The sequence below is a fragment of the Ascochyta rabiei genome, chromosome 11, assembly GCF_004011695.2.
Source record: "Ascochyta rabiei chromosome 11, complete sequence".
NCBI classification, from domain to species: domain Eukaryota; kingdom Fungi; phylum Ascomycota; class Dothideomycetes; order Pleosporales; family Didymellaceae; genus Ascochyta; species Ascochyta rabiei.
Window position 1 is genome coordinate 820,568 of NC_082415.1, and position 14,967 is coordinate 835,534.

The window sequence follows — 14,967 nt, forward strand, 5'->3', positions numbered from 1 at the left end:
AGCAGAGCACACCCGTCCTGCAGAAAATTTGCAGAGTACTTGCAGACCATCAACTACAAACTAACCTCAGTTATCAATACCAGGTCTTGTTAGTTCGCATTTAATACAAAACCCAGCCTGTGTACTGTAGGATCCTTAAGCATATCATCAGCGCTATGAAAAGAGGCAACAGCAAGCTGCTAATGAATTGAGATGTTGTTCTAGACTAAAAGGCAGACTTAGAAACCTCCAGTTTAGATATTATAATAATAATAATAATAATGAATCTTTTCTCCTCTATAAGCGGGCAATGTATGAATGAAGTCAGCTCTTGGGGTCTCTGAGCTTGTTCTTAAGATTGTGCGCGTCTGGACCGTCAAACGTTCGCAGGAGAGCTTAATTGAGTGCCAACTGGCCTATGAGTGCTGCGCTGCACAGCGACAGGGTTTGCAATTTCCTGGGACTCTATTAGTTTAAAATATACAGGCTTGTATGAGTCGCCTATAGGAAGCACAGGTGCGAGATGGCAGTGTAGGTGTGCGTGATAATAAAGGCGCACTTGGGCGCAAGGGTCCCACTTTGCTACTCGTCACTACACCACATTACATGCAAGCCTGCAGCAAATCGATAGAACTGCGCATTTCAAGCGCCATGATCCCCGCAAGGTCCTTCAGCAAGGCAGACAAGTGCGCGTGGACGCCGTAAGCTGCCACTCACTTGGCGACAGCATGCCAGTGGTGCGATCCTGTTCTACTTTCCAAGCTTATCATTTGCCCAAACGAGTATTGACTCGCATCCAAATTAAATAATTGCGCCTTGCTAAGCAACATGGGTTAAGCGATATTGTTTGGCAAGAGAGATAAGTGCGGACTCAAGCTCGCTATGATCTTTCAGCATTGCTCTCAACTCTCACCCTGCATTTCACTAACGCTGCGTACCGATTCCTGAAGGCAAGCATGGTAGGACACTCATAATACAATTCAGCATAGACAGACATAACTAATTCAACGCAAGGCGGAAATATTTGGAGCCGTTTCAGCTAGCTCCAACCTTTTAGAGAATGCTCTTTCGTTGATTAAGATTCTACGCAGGGCGCAGAGGCGGCAGCAAGGTCTCGTTGATCTCTTGATACTTCATGAGGATGAGTTAGACAGTATCAAGACCATCTTGCAGCAGCTTGAGAAGAAAGAGAACTCCGACCTCCACACAGCCAGCCTTGGTGCCGAGCTCGTCCGTATGCAGCAGGTTCAGCATAGGTTAGCTGCACTCCTCAAGGAATTGGACCCGGGATCAAAAGGAAGAATCAATCAATTCGCGCGCCAACTTCTTGCAGGGTCCGCAGAGGAGGAGAGGCTGAGCAGCATAATGGCCGAACTCGCACAAGTCAAGACTTCGATACTGTTGTGCATCCAAATGTCCAACGTGGGAGTGATGCGCGATATGAACAGACAGATTGTGGCCGACGCAGCAAAGATCGAGCGCATTGATTCGAACCTCCAGAAGCAACTGGAACAGCTGGACGACTACAAGGGTCTTCGCATTGCTCGGCTTATAAAGGGCCGACGTGCATCAGGTAGGTCACTCACCAGCATTGCCGCCACTCTTCCTGACAAGCACAGCCAATGGCACCGTTCCCCTTACCCAGGCCGATCTCAAGTCCCTAAGCACCTCAAGCGACTACTCAGGCAGCGCCTTCGAGGCTAACGCGCCTTCTTTTGATATACCCCCCCAACTAGAGCGCATCATCTTTGGTAACATGGCGCGAGACCAGTCCTGTCAGATCAATATCCCTGTGGGGGAAGATATCTGGAAGGATTTGAATGGTCGACTCGAAATCCGAGATAATATCGCACAAGACCAGGCTGCACAATTCAATTACCCTATATCGCTTGAGGCGCTTAAGCTGACGCTGGGCGCTCACGGGGAGAACATTAAAGCTGTATTCGCGCTAAAGACCGAGAAACAGCGGGACATTCAAAAGTCAAAGAAGGCGAAGACATGTCTGGCGAAGAGGTCTAATAATCCCGATACGTGAGCGCGCGTAGATGACCTTATGACTCTGAGGAGTGAAGCATAAGGTGTGCATTTCTGTTCAATTGCTGTGTTCAGCAGGGTCGATCTGGTTAGCATTGTCTTTTACAAACCATTGAAGAGTTTCATATCGCATTCAAACTCTGAGAAATCATTTGTTCAATCATCTAGTGTGCTTCGTCCTTCTAAACAATCCTTCTGTTTACGGCAACATCGTAGCCCCACGGATGTTTAGTCTTTGCACTAGAACTAGGCGCGTATCCTATTAATTCTAGATCATTAAAGATACAACAGGCTAAAAAATTCTGTCTTGCGTAATCAGAAAAGTTGATGATGATACATTCCGCAGCGATCTATGGAAGCGCACAACAATGTATTGAATCCACATTGGTTCTCTGTGTATTTGTTCGGTCACCACATCGCATCCTTGAGATTGACACGAAAACTGATGCGATCGAGTATGATGTTTTCAATGGATACCATGGCCGAGCCCTTTCCCGTATGATTTGGTTTGCAGAGTATGTCAGCTGACTTCCTAAACTAAAGAAAATTGTTGTTTAGTTAAAAGGAACTTCTGTAAACGCTTCCTCTACGCAAATAAGCAAACAGTTATCAACTAGGGACACAATGTCCGTCCGCATATCTTCCTTCATTCTCGTTCCTTAGATCGTCCGGGAATTGATGGTTGGCGCGGGCTGCGGAGAGGAGGCAAAATCGTACGAGCCGTGAGAGAACATCAGCCTTGTGCCTTGCGCGATCCTACTCTAGTTAACGCTCTATCGCCTTGCGGACTCAACGTGAACATCAGCACTCAGTAGGAGATAGCGCAGATTGCTAAGTGCATCATGCTTTTCCTGCAAAGGGCGCAGTATCGCACCCATCTTTGCACAGGATATCGAAGAAAGGCTGGAGAGATGCAGCTGCAATCCAGCATATCCTGCACCCTGCAGGTAATCGGTTGACAGTTCGCAGGTTTCATGCAATGTTGATCCAACCCCACCAATGAGTTGCTACGACGCAAGGCGCATCGATAATTTGCAGATCGGTGAACCGCAGGTTTACTGCCGGTTAAGCCAATAACGGCCTGTTACTCATAAGGCGAATTCTACAGGCTGGATTGATACCGCATAAGGTCTAGCCTATTAACACGTCATATCCCACCACACCAGTGCCGAGCTACCATGCGCCGGTTGTTCAATAGCAGAGTACTGGTTTCAATGGAGAGCATAGCCCGCTGCAACCTTTCCAAGAACCATGTCGAAAGGGCAGTTTTCAACTATGTAGAATCGTCGCGGGATGCACCTAACGTTGTCTTGCATCGGCAAAGAAAGGTTTACGAAATCCCCAGTGGAAGACAATCGCGTCGAGTTCCACGTAATCGAGGTTACCGACGCGGTTTCGAAGTGTTTTCTGAGACCTAGACGATTGACTAATTTAAGCGAGATGAAGTTGTCGCGAACCCTCCGAGGAAAGATAACACAGAAGGAGTCCGGCTGTCCGGTCGCCTTGGAAAAGACTGTTACGTTCTTCTTCTCTTTTCGTAGAGACGGGATCTCCGCCGGGTCAACCTTACACATCGTCAGCGGCTATAGCCTAAGGATGGGATTGTCGACCAACAGCATTGAAAAAAGCGGAACCCTCCACTGGAGCTGGGAAGTGAGGCTTTGCTGGCACAGCAGCTGGTAGAGAGGCCAGTTTTTTGTTCGACACTGCCCTTGCAACCTCGCAATGACAGGAGATGATTAGAGTTTTACTAAGACCGGGTGAGAAGAGATCGTGAATTTGGTAGAGGAGATATCCACAAATTGAAGTTGTTTAACTTCTCCGCAACGTGTCCGTTAATCTGTAGCGCATCGTCGCGGGCTCCGTTGCCAGTGACGGCTGAAAATTGCGTCACTTGTTTGGTGTTTGTGAGACGATCGGCTGTGGATGCTGCTGGGCCAATTCTAGCAGTTAAGAAACGGGTGGAAAGGCTGGCATCACTTCTGATGAGACTAGCCATTTTTCGAAGCGCTGGGATGGAGAGCGTAAAGAGTGGTAGAACGAGACACCCAGCTACCGTGCTGGATGACCTTAGGCTTCCTAGGATCTGGTTTGTCGATGGCTCCGAAACTGGGCTAGCGGTTAACCAGTCTGATTGCGGGGACTGGCCTTCACGTGGGTCGTCTGGCATGTCGGTACCGGTCAGTCGAGAGGGGTATAGCGTCTAACAAAGAGTAGCGGCACAATTGGCATACCAGTACATGTCTGGTCGCGGTGATGCCGCTCGAGCTCGGGATCTGCCCCACTTACTTCTTCTGCCTTGCTGCAAGGCTCATGCAAACACTGGGACGTACGTGCTACACCACAGTCACAAGAATCGACCCTTTGACATATCCTCTGCCGCACCGACTCATTCGCACGTTATGGCCTCTTGATAGGGTCGCCTTGGCGCGGGGCCCTCTGTAGCGCTTTCAGGCGCATTCGGAGGCGCGCTGTGGCTTAGGCTGCACAAGGATAACTGCGACGATATCGCTTCAGATTGCGCACGATGGGTGATCGCACAACCTTGGTAGAGAAGCTTCTTGATGGTTATCGTTCTAAAGCCCATGAACTCTTGATGGACTATCTCCGAAATGAGAAGATTCGGACAGAGACCGAACAGTACATAGGACAGAATGAGCCATCTTCTAAAAGGGTGGAGGAGGCATTTGAACAACAGCACAAACCCTCAAGGAACCTTCCGCGCCGTTCCGACTTGTCTTTGCAACAAGGGAGGATCCGAAAGGACATACCGGATGCCAGAAACGGCTTGTACACCCCATCCAACAGTGCAGGCTCGGTCAAGTCTGAAGCTTCGAGTCTGGCGTCTGCAGGCCTGGAAAGAATATACTTGATCTCGTGCGATGAGATCGAGGACCAGCCAGTCACATCACGAAGTGAACCCGTGAAACACTGTTTGATCGGAGATAGGGTAGTGAACAATCGCAGCCTCGCCGCCAACAAAATAATCGTGGACGAGAGGGTAAATGTGCCTCTCAGATCTGGTGGTCAGAAATCAGAGAAGGCAACAACCGCGGTGAGCCTGACTTGGCGTCGTCGCAAGGAGTTCACGACGAACGTGGACACGTTTTACATTGTCTCAGCACTTCTGCTCGGGTGTGACGTGATTCTAAGCTCCGATCCAACTCTGAATCGCCGATTTCCTTCAGGTTAGTATGCTATGATCGGCCAAAGCTGAGATCAACTAGGCTGACTTGTCTTCTATAAAATAGAGGTTGAAGAGGTGCAATCACCACAAGAACGTTATGATCGAAGAGGATTTGTGGATATTGAAGAGGTTGACCCAGCATCTTCTCAGTACCCGCCAGCAGTGCCATTGCATTCTTATCCACAAAACAGTTTGCCACCTAACATGCAGAGGACATATGACATCACGCAAGCTTTTAGGAGCTCTCAACGCATGCGTTCAGGTGAACCATCTGCCCCAGTCCTACATCCAACGCGCATCGAGCATGGACTATCAAATCACGCACCTACACCTTACGCGGCACAGGAGCCTTCGAGCGGCCTACTTCATTTGGCTGGCTTATGGGATAAAACACCAATTAAGATATCTTTCGATCCAGAAGCTTTGGGAGAGACTTTCTTCCAAGCCTTTTCCCAGTGGGCTGTAAAACGGAAACGTGATGGTGATTTGGATCGACAGAGAATGACGCTATGGCTCAAAGCGAGCAAGAACATGCCTGATGACGAAGCATACGAGCTCAGCTTGAAAGAAGGCGAATTGGAGGATCTCTGGGAGGACGCTGTCAAATGGATACAGGAGAACAGAGGCCCAAAGGCTCCGCATCTTTATGCAATTGTCGAACTGGAAGCGGGGTGAAGAATTCGCTCAAGTTGGTCTTCCAACATCTTTTCAAGGGTGTGAACCTCATGAGTCCACGCACTTTTGCGATCGTGCTTCCAGGAGCATTATGCCTCTGTCGCACGCCAGAACCGGAATGGGGAAGGTTCATCCTGCTATGATTGCACGACACTGCCATTGTCAGCCTGGACAGCACAGGCTTTAAGAAGTCTAGTGCAGCACGTTTAGATTACACCTGACCAGAAGCTTTCCTTCTCTCGAACAGGTGGTGTTACTACTAAGCGGGACTACAGTCGACGGACTTGATGAAATAGTGGATTGTTGGGTGGGCCGACTTTTAGCGCTTGCTCGAGGCCTGCGTAGATCAAGAGTCAACCGGGTCATGTAAAGTCAAAAACATAGCAGTGATAGACGAGCTTCGAGAATCGGCGTGTTTCCGAAGCTCAGGAAATCACAGATAGCTATGTTGTACTCTCGCTGGCCTGCTGCGGTTTGCAGAAGCATTCGCGATGTTGCAACTCTAGCTCGGACATTGCACCATATGGTACATCGCAACATAGTATTCACCGAGGATCTATCGCAACGCGTGCAGGCACGGCTACAAAAAGAGTCGTACTGTTGTGCAGAGATAGGAATAGCAAGAGAGAAAGGAACCACTGGCGGGGTACTGTTAGCCATCTATACCACGGCTTCCAATGTACCTGCTCTAGAATCTTTAAGTCCCTCCGATTTTACTATTTTGCCTTCATAGCTCTGCCACCCCAAGAAATTTTACAACGTAGAATCTTAACTGAGCAGCAGCAGGTAGACTATAAACAGATGCCGTCGTTTCATGTCAGAGATACAGTGTCTCAAACTCTCAGCGTTGGCGATCTGGTTGGTCACAGGGGTTATCTAGCCTCACCACTCCTCAGTCATGACATTTTTGTTGTAGCTAAGACAATAATGAACCAGCGGGGTTCTTTCACCAGATAAAACAATAGAACGGATAGAGGCTTCATGGGGATCAATATGAATGGCTATGTTCAGTTTTCCAGAGTAAATATGGGCAATCAGTCGTGCTATTTCAAAGAAGTGAGTAGCGTCCCATTAGCAACCGAAACCCTGTAAAAAAAACCTCCTGGCGGCTGATTAAACGGTAGACCATGTTCCATCGAATCCGAATGCATACATTGATGCATTTGTGGTTGGCGTTGGCGATGCTGGACTCGTTGGCCGATACACCACCCCTGAACAACGACCAACATCACCCCTCGATATTCCATATGGCCGAGAAAAATCCCTGCGTATTTGTGTTACGCTAAATAGCTCGAAAGCAACTAAAGTCAAGCTTTGGACATTCTCATTCCTCCATTTGCACAGACGACTCTTCCAGTGGTCCATCCTGCCTCAGCAGAACACAGCATGTCCACGGTTCCGGCAATTTATCAGCGAGACCAGGGCGCCTGCCGCCCATTCCTCCGCTAACTACTTTTTCAACTTTTCTTCCGTGCCCATATCCAAGCTGTGTTGCGTCCCAGAATATGTGGTCAACGGTGCAACATCCACATACGGTTGGTTGATATTCCAGAACACTGGTCCAGTCTTCTCATACATGTCACCCCAAGCTGGGCCGGAATTGATTGCATTCACTGTCGCGCGCTCTGATAACTCGCAGCTCCATACTCTCGTCATAGCCTCGAGGGCAGCTTTGGTACCCGCGTAGACCGATTGTCCTTGGTAGCCTATCGAAGACGACACGCTTGACACATTCACTATCCTTCCTGAGCGATCGGTGGGAAGATATGACTGGAGAGCCTGTATGAGGAGAAGAGGTGCAAGAACATTCACGGTGTATACGCGTTCGAACTCCAACCTTTGAATGGGGCCTGCTTGGTTGTCGTTAAGATTTTGATTAGATGAGACGCCAGCATTGTTGATGACGATGTCGATTTGAAACGGCTTTGTAGCGTTGTAACTTGGAACAGTGATCGCGCAGCATCCAGAATGCCATCTGCCGCACTGGAAGCATCGATCAGCTTGGCTTGTACAGATATACAGCATCTGCTGTAGTTGGTTGAAAGCTCCTTGCAGAGTACTTGGGTTAGATCTGTAGATTTAGACGATCCGTATCCTATGACCAGGTTGCAGCCCTTGGCTGCTAGACGACGAGCTACTGCGGCACCGATCCCTATGTAGAGTATTCAGCATGATATTTGATCTTTAGGACTTTTCCTATCCCATATATGATTGAGATACGTCTTTTATCTAAGCACCGTTCCCCATTTACCTCGTGAGCCACCAGTCACAATTCCTAGTTTGTTCTCGTAAGGCCTTGCTACAGGCATCTTGTTGAGCATGGCGAACGGAGGAACCTTGTTCTGACATAATCCGTACCAGGAGTTTGTTGAAGCGGTGCTCTAGCTATGTTAAGTCATCGGTCTTGCTGCCGAAATGCATTTGGCCCAGATGTGTTCAGTGCTAATGATGTCATATGCAAGCTTGCGGATCTAATCTAATTGGTTAGCGTGCTTCTCCAAGTTCTGGCGCTCGGCTGAACGGTGTGTGGCGTCTCTATTTCGGGACTAGTTTTTAGCGTTGCTTCGCTCACGATGGCGCGTTATGATACCAACATGCATGTACAGCTTGCAGATAACTGTTGGGTCTGATCGTTCTCAACTGCCACTGCCCAGGGATATTCCTCATCTTGCAAGTCTTATGAGAGCCGTTGACTTGTACTGGCGTATCCGCTTCCCTTGCGGGTCATGATCTCACGAGTGCCAGTCCGACAAGAGTTGCAGTCCTTGCTCGTACAGAGAAGGTCAACCTTTAAACATCGCCGAAGTTTTGGTAGAGCACCAGCGCTTTCTCGAGTTCATGCACAAGATATCATGGGTAGTGATCATGACCTTTTCGAATACTCTTCGGGCCGATGTTTGTGAGAATGGACAACGTAACGACTCCAGGGTTTACAACAGTTCTGACCTTTTTTACTCTCTGAGCAAGATTGAGCATACCTAAGCCCCAGAAAGATTTTCGTCGCAGACAGGTACATTTCTTCTACCTGGCGTTCACTCAGAGATTCAACCAGCGGCATTGGCGAGCTCTTGAGCAAGAGTCGGGCCTGCTCGAGCTTCGAGTCTTTTATGCCGGCGAACCATGGGAAGTTCTTAATACACCTCTTCAGTACTACCTCTTGCAAATTACTCGGAGTTGGGACAGAATCGCTTCCCGACATCAAGATGCCGCTGCATCAGCTTGTCCTGTGTCCTTCACACAGGAAGATGCGAAACGGATCAATGCTCTATAAAATTCGCATCGTGGTTAGGATGGTGACGTGGAGCAAATCGACGAGTTTCTTGGGATCGCATCTGACGTTTGAACTCCGAACGATCCATTCGATAGCGCCAAGAGCAGAGCAGCTGAGACTCGGGAGCAAGCGCTTGCTTCTGCGGAAGATGATCCATGGTAAAGGGAATTGTCCGAGCGGCACTGGCCTTTCGATGATCAAGGTGAAGATGAGTAGGGAATGATAAACAGTGGTATAAAACAATCAAATACTCTTTACTACTCTGCAGCTGCCGTTTGGAATGCGTTGCGGTCAGGAATGTCGATAGGCGCTCAGCCTTGTTATCCCTTGCTGGACCCTGACTCGGCAGCAACAACCTTGCACCCGGGACGCCTTCTTACGTCACCAACTGTGAATGCAGCCCGCAACTTCCTCACAATGTCAATGATCAGCTCTAAGATTCACCTGCGCCATGTTCCCTGATTTTGCACGCACGCTGGTCGCCCAGCATCCTTCACATCACTACATGTCCTCACGACGCCCGGCTGGTCTGGAAGCTCGCATCCTACACCTAGCATACATTTCCTGAGCTACATGCTTACAGTAACTGCACACGCTCATTGTTGTGCAATCGCTCTCACCATGCGCATTCCTTCCAGGACCAGCTGCGTCACGCAAAACCTATGTACCACACTTCTTCTTTTGAGCCAGACATCTCTGGTAGCAGGCATCCACCACATGAACGTCAAAGCACCTCGCAGACTGGAGCGACGGAAATTGGATATCACCCCGCTGCTAGTAACGAACAATTGTCCGGATGATATATGGCCTGGCATCTCTACTCAATCTGGGAATGGGCCTGGCACGACCGGCTTCAAGCTTACGCCTGGAGAGACAAGGAACCAGACGGTTTCAGAAGATTGGCAAGGCAGGGTTTGGGGCAGGACGAATTGCTCTTTCAACGACGACGGTAGCGGTCCTGCTGAAGGATACGGAAAGGCTTGCTACTCTGGCGACTGCAATGGCATCTTGAACTGTCAAGTCGGAGTGGGTTTCAATGTTCACGTGCCCCAAAAGAACTGCCACAGCTGACTTTCATCTAAGGGCGACGTTCCTGTCTCGCTCGCAGAGTTCACGCTGGACGCGGGCGACGGACATACCTATTACGACATCTCCTTGGTTGATGGTTACAATCTCCCAATAGCAATGGTGCTCCAACCTCTCGAGAATGTTACGCTTGACGATATCCCACCGAATTTGACAAACCCTTCCTGTCAAGGTACTGCTGGCCTTTTAGCGGCTCAGGGTTACGATCCGTACCTGGAATTCCCGAACTTCCTCGGGACGAATTCTTCGTATCCTTTGCCTTGGGAAGAACAAGTGGACCAAGATAAAATCTCTCGGTGGTGCCCCTGGGATCTGCAGCAGTCACCCCCAGACAAGCCTGGCGACGGCGTATACCCGTACCCAGACGACAACATCGAACGACCATCCTTCAATCCCTGTTTCTCGGCCTGTGCGAAGAACAACAAGCCTGAAGATTGCTGTACAGGAGAGTACAATTCTGCCAGCAAGTGCCGACCGGGCGACTATTCCAAGAACGTCAAGGAAGTCTGCCCAGACGCTTACAGTTTCGGTGAGCACACTCTTTACCTTGGCCTGCACATGTCACGTGACTAACACAATTCAGCGTTCGATGATCAATCCTCGACATTCATCATTCCCTCGGGAGCTGGTTTCGAGGTAGTCTTCTGCCCTGGCGCGCGCTCGACAAAAATCCTGGATACAAGCATGGCCGAGATGCAGCAGCTATCACAGCAAGGAAAGGTCGATCATCAAAAGGCCAGGATGCTGATGGAGAGAAGGCAGGAGATGTTCAGTTGGGACTACGAAACGCCAGGGTTCTTCTCTAGGTGGCTATTTCCGGGATAACGATACTCTACGGATCCTGGCAGAAACCGGGTATCCTGATGTTAGCGCGTCGATGCGTAGTTCTATACCCTCTAGATTTTATTTAAAACACAAACATGCTTATCAATGAAGCTCAACAAGTAGTTTCAGCTCTCCTGAGAACCTTTGAACGGATGCCGGTCCCGTGTAGCCGAAGAAGTGTACTGATCTTTAAGGACGCTTCGATGTTTCCGTGGGCATAACATTTCATTTGAGAGCATTGAACAAAGTAACGAACGATTATAAGCTGGTGTTTAAATATGGACGCTGTATCGTCCAAATTTTGATGTAATTTCCAGGGCTGCTGCTTCTCGTGTTCGAGAGTAGGGCCTGCGGTGTCGGTGCTTGGTAACTCAACGACAAGGGAGTAATACAAGCAACACGTTTTTTCGGGAATACTATGGGCGTCGGGCCGAGAGGTCATGAGACAGCGACAGTCGCGTGAGAACTGGCGACTTGAACCACGGCTCAATCGGCAGATAACCTCAGCCGCCTTCAACTTCTTTCAACACCACGTCCGATTTGAACGACCCAGCTCGCTCACGGAGACCCTGAATCCGCTCCTGTTACGACGGTATCACCACCTACCGAAGGTTCGCGCAGCGTTCCAGCAGCTGGTCGCTTATTTCTCCGAGGTTGTTTTGGCACGCTAGCTGTCTTTGGTGCGGAGAGCATCCTCCGCACACCTTCCTGTCCACAATCGTAGCGTACTGAACAGTTCCACACACCTCGACATAGCTTCATTCAATCCAGCCAGGTTTCTGCCTTGCCTGTGCCGCCTGACCGGTAAAATACATAGAAAGAAGGTCCTTTGTTTACATGATAATAACAAGGCGACTCTTGCCCAAAGCTCTGGATTACCCCGCTCACTAGATGAATGGACTATTACATGAGCTCCGCCGAAGTTACAATTGACAGTTGAAGCTCAGAAAATATGGCAAAAGCTCAGGTTCTAACATCCCACCGTCTTTCTGATGGCTGGACATTCAAGCAAGCAGATGATACAGCCGAAGATGCCTGGATGTCGGTCAAGACAGTCCCAACGAATGTTCACTTGGACCTGATTGAGCATGGAAAGTGAGCAGTCTCATCGTCAATGGAACCGAACATCCAGAGCTGACACAGCAACTAGAATACCGGACCCATTCCTAGGCTTCAATGAACTGAAGGCAGAGTGGGTTGCTGACAAGGCCTGGACATACAAACTCTCACTACCTAAAGTCCAAGAGGCGAAAGATAGCACGGTTCATTCCCTGACTTTCGACGGCCTCGACACGTTTGCAACTGTCAAGCTCAATGGAGAAATCATTCTCGAAAGCGACAACATGTTCATCCCGCATCGCGTTGATGTCACAAAACGGCTGAAGCCGGAAGTGGAAAACACCCTAGAGATAGACTTCAAATCAGCACGCTTGGAAGCGATCAAAATTCGAGAAGCACATCCTGAACATACCTGGGTAGGTTTCAACGGCGATATGTCGCGACTCGCGGTCAGGAAAGCACAGTACCATTGGGGCTGGGACTGGGGCCCAATACTCAATACGTGCGGTCCGTGGCGTGAAGTACGACTTGAAACCTATCAAGCTCGTTTGGAGGACGTACGGGTCGACTACAAGCTAGACGAAAGTCTGAAGTCCGTAAAGGGTACTATCTCAGCGGTGGTTGAGGGCACGTCGGCGAAGAGTGTGACATTCCAAGTACAGGACGGCGACAAACAGGTGTTCAGAGAAACTGCCAGTGTCAGCAATGGAGTAGCCAAAGTTGAGTTTCACGTAAACAACCCAAAGTTGTGGTACCCACACGGCTACGGTAAGCAACCGCTTTACAAAGTCACAGCAACAGTATCAGCCAACGATGTCAATCTGCACTCGATCACACGCCGTACCGGCTTCCGCAAAGGAGAGCTGGTTCAAGAGCCTGATAAGATTGGAAAGACGTTCTTCTTCCGCATTAACGGCGTCGACGTTTTCTGTGGTGGCTCGGATTGGATTCCTGCAGACAACTTTACGCCAAGAATCACTGAAGACAAGTACCGAAAGTGGTTGGAGATGATGGTTGATGGATATCAGGTCATGATCAGAGTATGGGGTGGGGGTATCTGGGAAGAAGACATTTTCTACGAACTCTGCGACGAGCTTGGCATCTTGGTATGGCAAGACTTTATGTTTGGCTGCGGCAACTATCCTGCATTCCCTGAGATCTTGAGGTCGATCAAGGAAGAGTGCATCTCGAATGTAGCTCGACTACGACATCATCCTTCACTTGTTATCTATGCCGGTAACAACGAAGACTATCAAGTGCAGGAGTCATTTGGGTTGACGTACAACTACGAGGACAAGGACCCAGAGAGCTGGCTCAAAACCGACTTCCCCGCTAGATACATCTACGAGAAGGTAAGCACCCTTCCTCCGACTCTGGAACACCCAATGCTAATCAGCCCTCAACTAGATCCTTCCTGAAGCCGTCGCTGCCGAAAGCCCACACATACCCTACCACCCAGGTTCACCCTGGGGTGACGGACTGAAAACCTCGAACACTACAGTCGGAGATATGCATCAATGGAACGTATGGCACGGTACACAAGAGAAGTACCAAATCTTTGACACGCTGGGTGGCCGGTTCAACAGCGAGTTTGGGATGGAGGCATTTCCCCACATCGACACCATCAGATACTACTGCACTGATCCCACACAGCTTTTCCCTCAAAGTCACATGTTGGATTTTCACAACAAAGCAGATGGCCATGAGCGAAGAATCGCGACGTACCTTGTGGAGAACTTCCGCACTAAGACAGATCTCGAGGTAAGTGTCCTGGCAGCAATGCTCTCTTCAGGTACTTACATACAATAGGCGTTCATCCATCTTACCCAGTTGTCCCAGGCTGAAGCTTTGATGTTCGGCTACCGAGGTTGGAGGCGACAGTGGGGCCAAGAGCGTTTCTGCGGAGGCGCTCTTGTGTGGCAGCTTAACGACTGCTGGCCAGTGACATCATGGTCCATTGTCGACTACTTCCAGCGAAAGAAGCCAGCTTATTACGCTATGCGCCGTGTTCTCGCGCCCATAGCCGTTGCAGTCAAGCGTGCGCACTTCGATTGGAGCGTCGTACATGCACGAGTCCCACCCAAGAGCGACTTCGAGTTGTGGGTTGCATGTCAAAAGCAAGAACGAGTGAAGGCAACGGTGGAGCTGAGATTCATCAGCATAAAGACCGGCAAAGAGATCAAGGACAGAGTTGTGAAGGAAGATATCATCCTGGTCCAAAACGGTACAACCGATGTGCTGTCAGGCACCATCGACAATATTAATGAGGAGCCACACGTGCTTGCAGCGCGCATATGGGTCGGTGGCGAGGTGGTGTCGAGAGATGTTGATTGGCCACAGCCATTGAAGTACCTTGACTTTGATGATCGTGGCCTTGAGGTTGTGCCTCAGGGCAACACAATCCTGGTCAAGGCGGCTAAGCCTACAAAGGGTCTTGTCTTTGAGGAAAGATCGGGTGTACTCGTCCATGACAGTGCAATCGACGTGGTTCCCGGCGATGAACAGATCATCAAAGTGCGAGGGCTGGTTAAACAGGATGAGCCTCTGAAGTGGAGATATCTGGGCAAAGACTGATCTCAGCCTGCGATCGAACCAACAATGCGAGAACGCTGCAAGTAGATCTGAAAGCAGCAATGTCCATGCATACAGGATTTGAGGGGTTCAACCACAGCGTTACAAGCTTGCGTCTTATTGAAGGAAATGCTCAATCTCCATCTGGTCCAAGCAGGTCGCTAAGCGTCGGGCGTTGCAGACATTTGGCGGTGGCTATAGTGAGCCACAGCGGGCAACCCCATCAGAGGGGTGAGTTTTTTTTTTGTTTGTGCAAGGCACGTGCATGAACGATGATTCT

The 14,967-nt window shown here is 49.6% G+C and overlaps 5 protein-coding genes across 5 annotated transcripts, besides 1 other annotated feature; 4 read left to right on the forward strand and 1 right to left on the reverse strand.

Moving 5' to 3' along the window:
- Nucleotides 1-239: 239 nt before the first annotated feature.
- Nucleotides 240-266: a tandem repeat.
- A 669-nt stretch (nt 267-935) lies between these two features.
- Nucleotides 936-2,014, forward strand: EKO05_0006843 (uncharacterized protein; the record flags this gene model as incomplete). Its single annotated transcript, XM_059636899.1, has 3 exons — nt 936-938; nt 994-1,552; nt 1,599-2,014. The coding sequence occupies 3 exons, from the start codon at nt 936-938 to the stop codon at nt 2,012-2,014; spliced, it is 978 nt and encodes a 325-aa protein (XP_059492882.1).
- A 1,210-nt stretch (nt 2,015-3,224) lies between these two features.
- EKO05_0006844 (uncharacterized protein) lies at nt 3,225-4,012 on the reverse strand (the record flags this gene model as incomplete). Its single annotated transcript, XM_059636900.1, has 3 exons — nt 3,225-3,578; nt 3,628-3,763; nt 3,813-4,012. 3 exons carry the CDS (start codon nt 4,010-4,012, stop codon nt 3,225-3,227), a joined length of 690 nt encoding a protein of 229 aa, XP_059492883.1.
- A 528-nt stretch (nt 4,013-4,540) lies between these two features.
- On the forward strand, nt 4,541-5,875 carry EKO05_0006845 (uncharacterized protein; the record flags this gene model as incomplete). The annotated part of the gene is made up of 2 exons (XM_038940879.1): nt 4,541-5,201; nt 5,265-5,875. The coding sequence occupies 2 exons, from the start codon at nt 4,541-4,543 to the stop codon at nt 5,873-5,875; spliced, it is 1,272 nt and encodes a 423-aa protein (XP_038797373.1).
- Nucleotides 5,876-9,719: 3,844 nt separating this feature from the next.
- On the forward strand, nt 9,720-11,057 carry EKO05_0006846 (Beta-mannosidase; the record flags this gene model as incomplete). Its single annotated transcript, XM_038940852.2, has 3 exons — nt 9,720-10,172; nt 10,230-10,761; nt 10,816-11,057. 3 exons carry the CDS (start codon nt 9,720-9,722, stop codon nt 11,055-11,057), a joined length of 1,227 nt encoding a protein of 408 aa, XP_038797375.2.
- A 952-nt stretch (nt 11,058-12,009) lies between these two features.
- Nucleotides 12,010-14,690, forward strand: EKO05_0006847 (Beta-mannosidase; the record flags this gene model as incomplete). The annotated part of the gene is made up of 4 exons (XM_038940880.1): nt 12,010-12,152; nt 12,208-13,468; nt 13,524-13,877; nt 13,926-14,690. The coding sequence occupies 4 exons, from the start codon at nt 12,010-12,012 to the stop codon at nt 14,688-14,690; spliced, it is 2,523 nt and encodes an 840-aa protein (XP_038797376.1).
- Between the last annotated feature and the right edge of the window lie 277 nt (nt 14,691-14,967).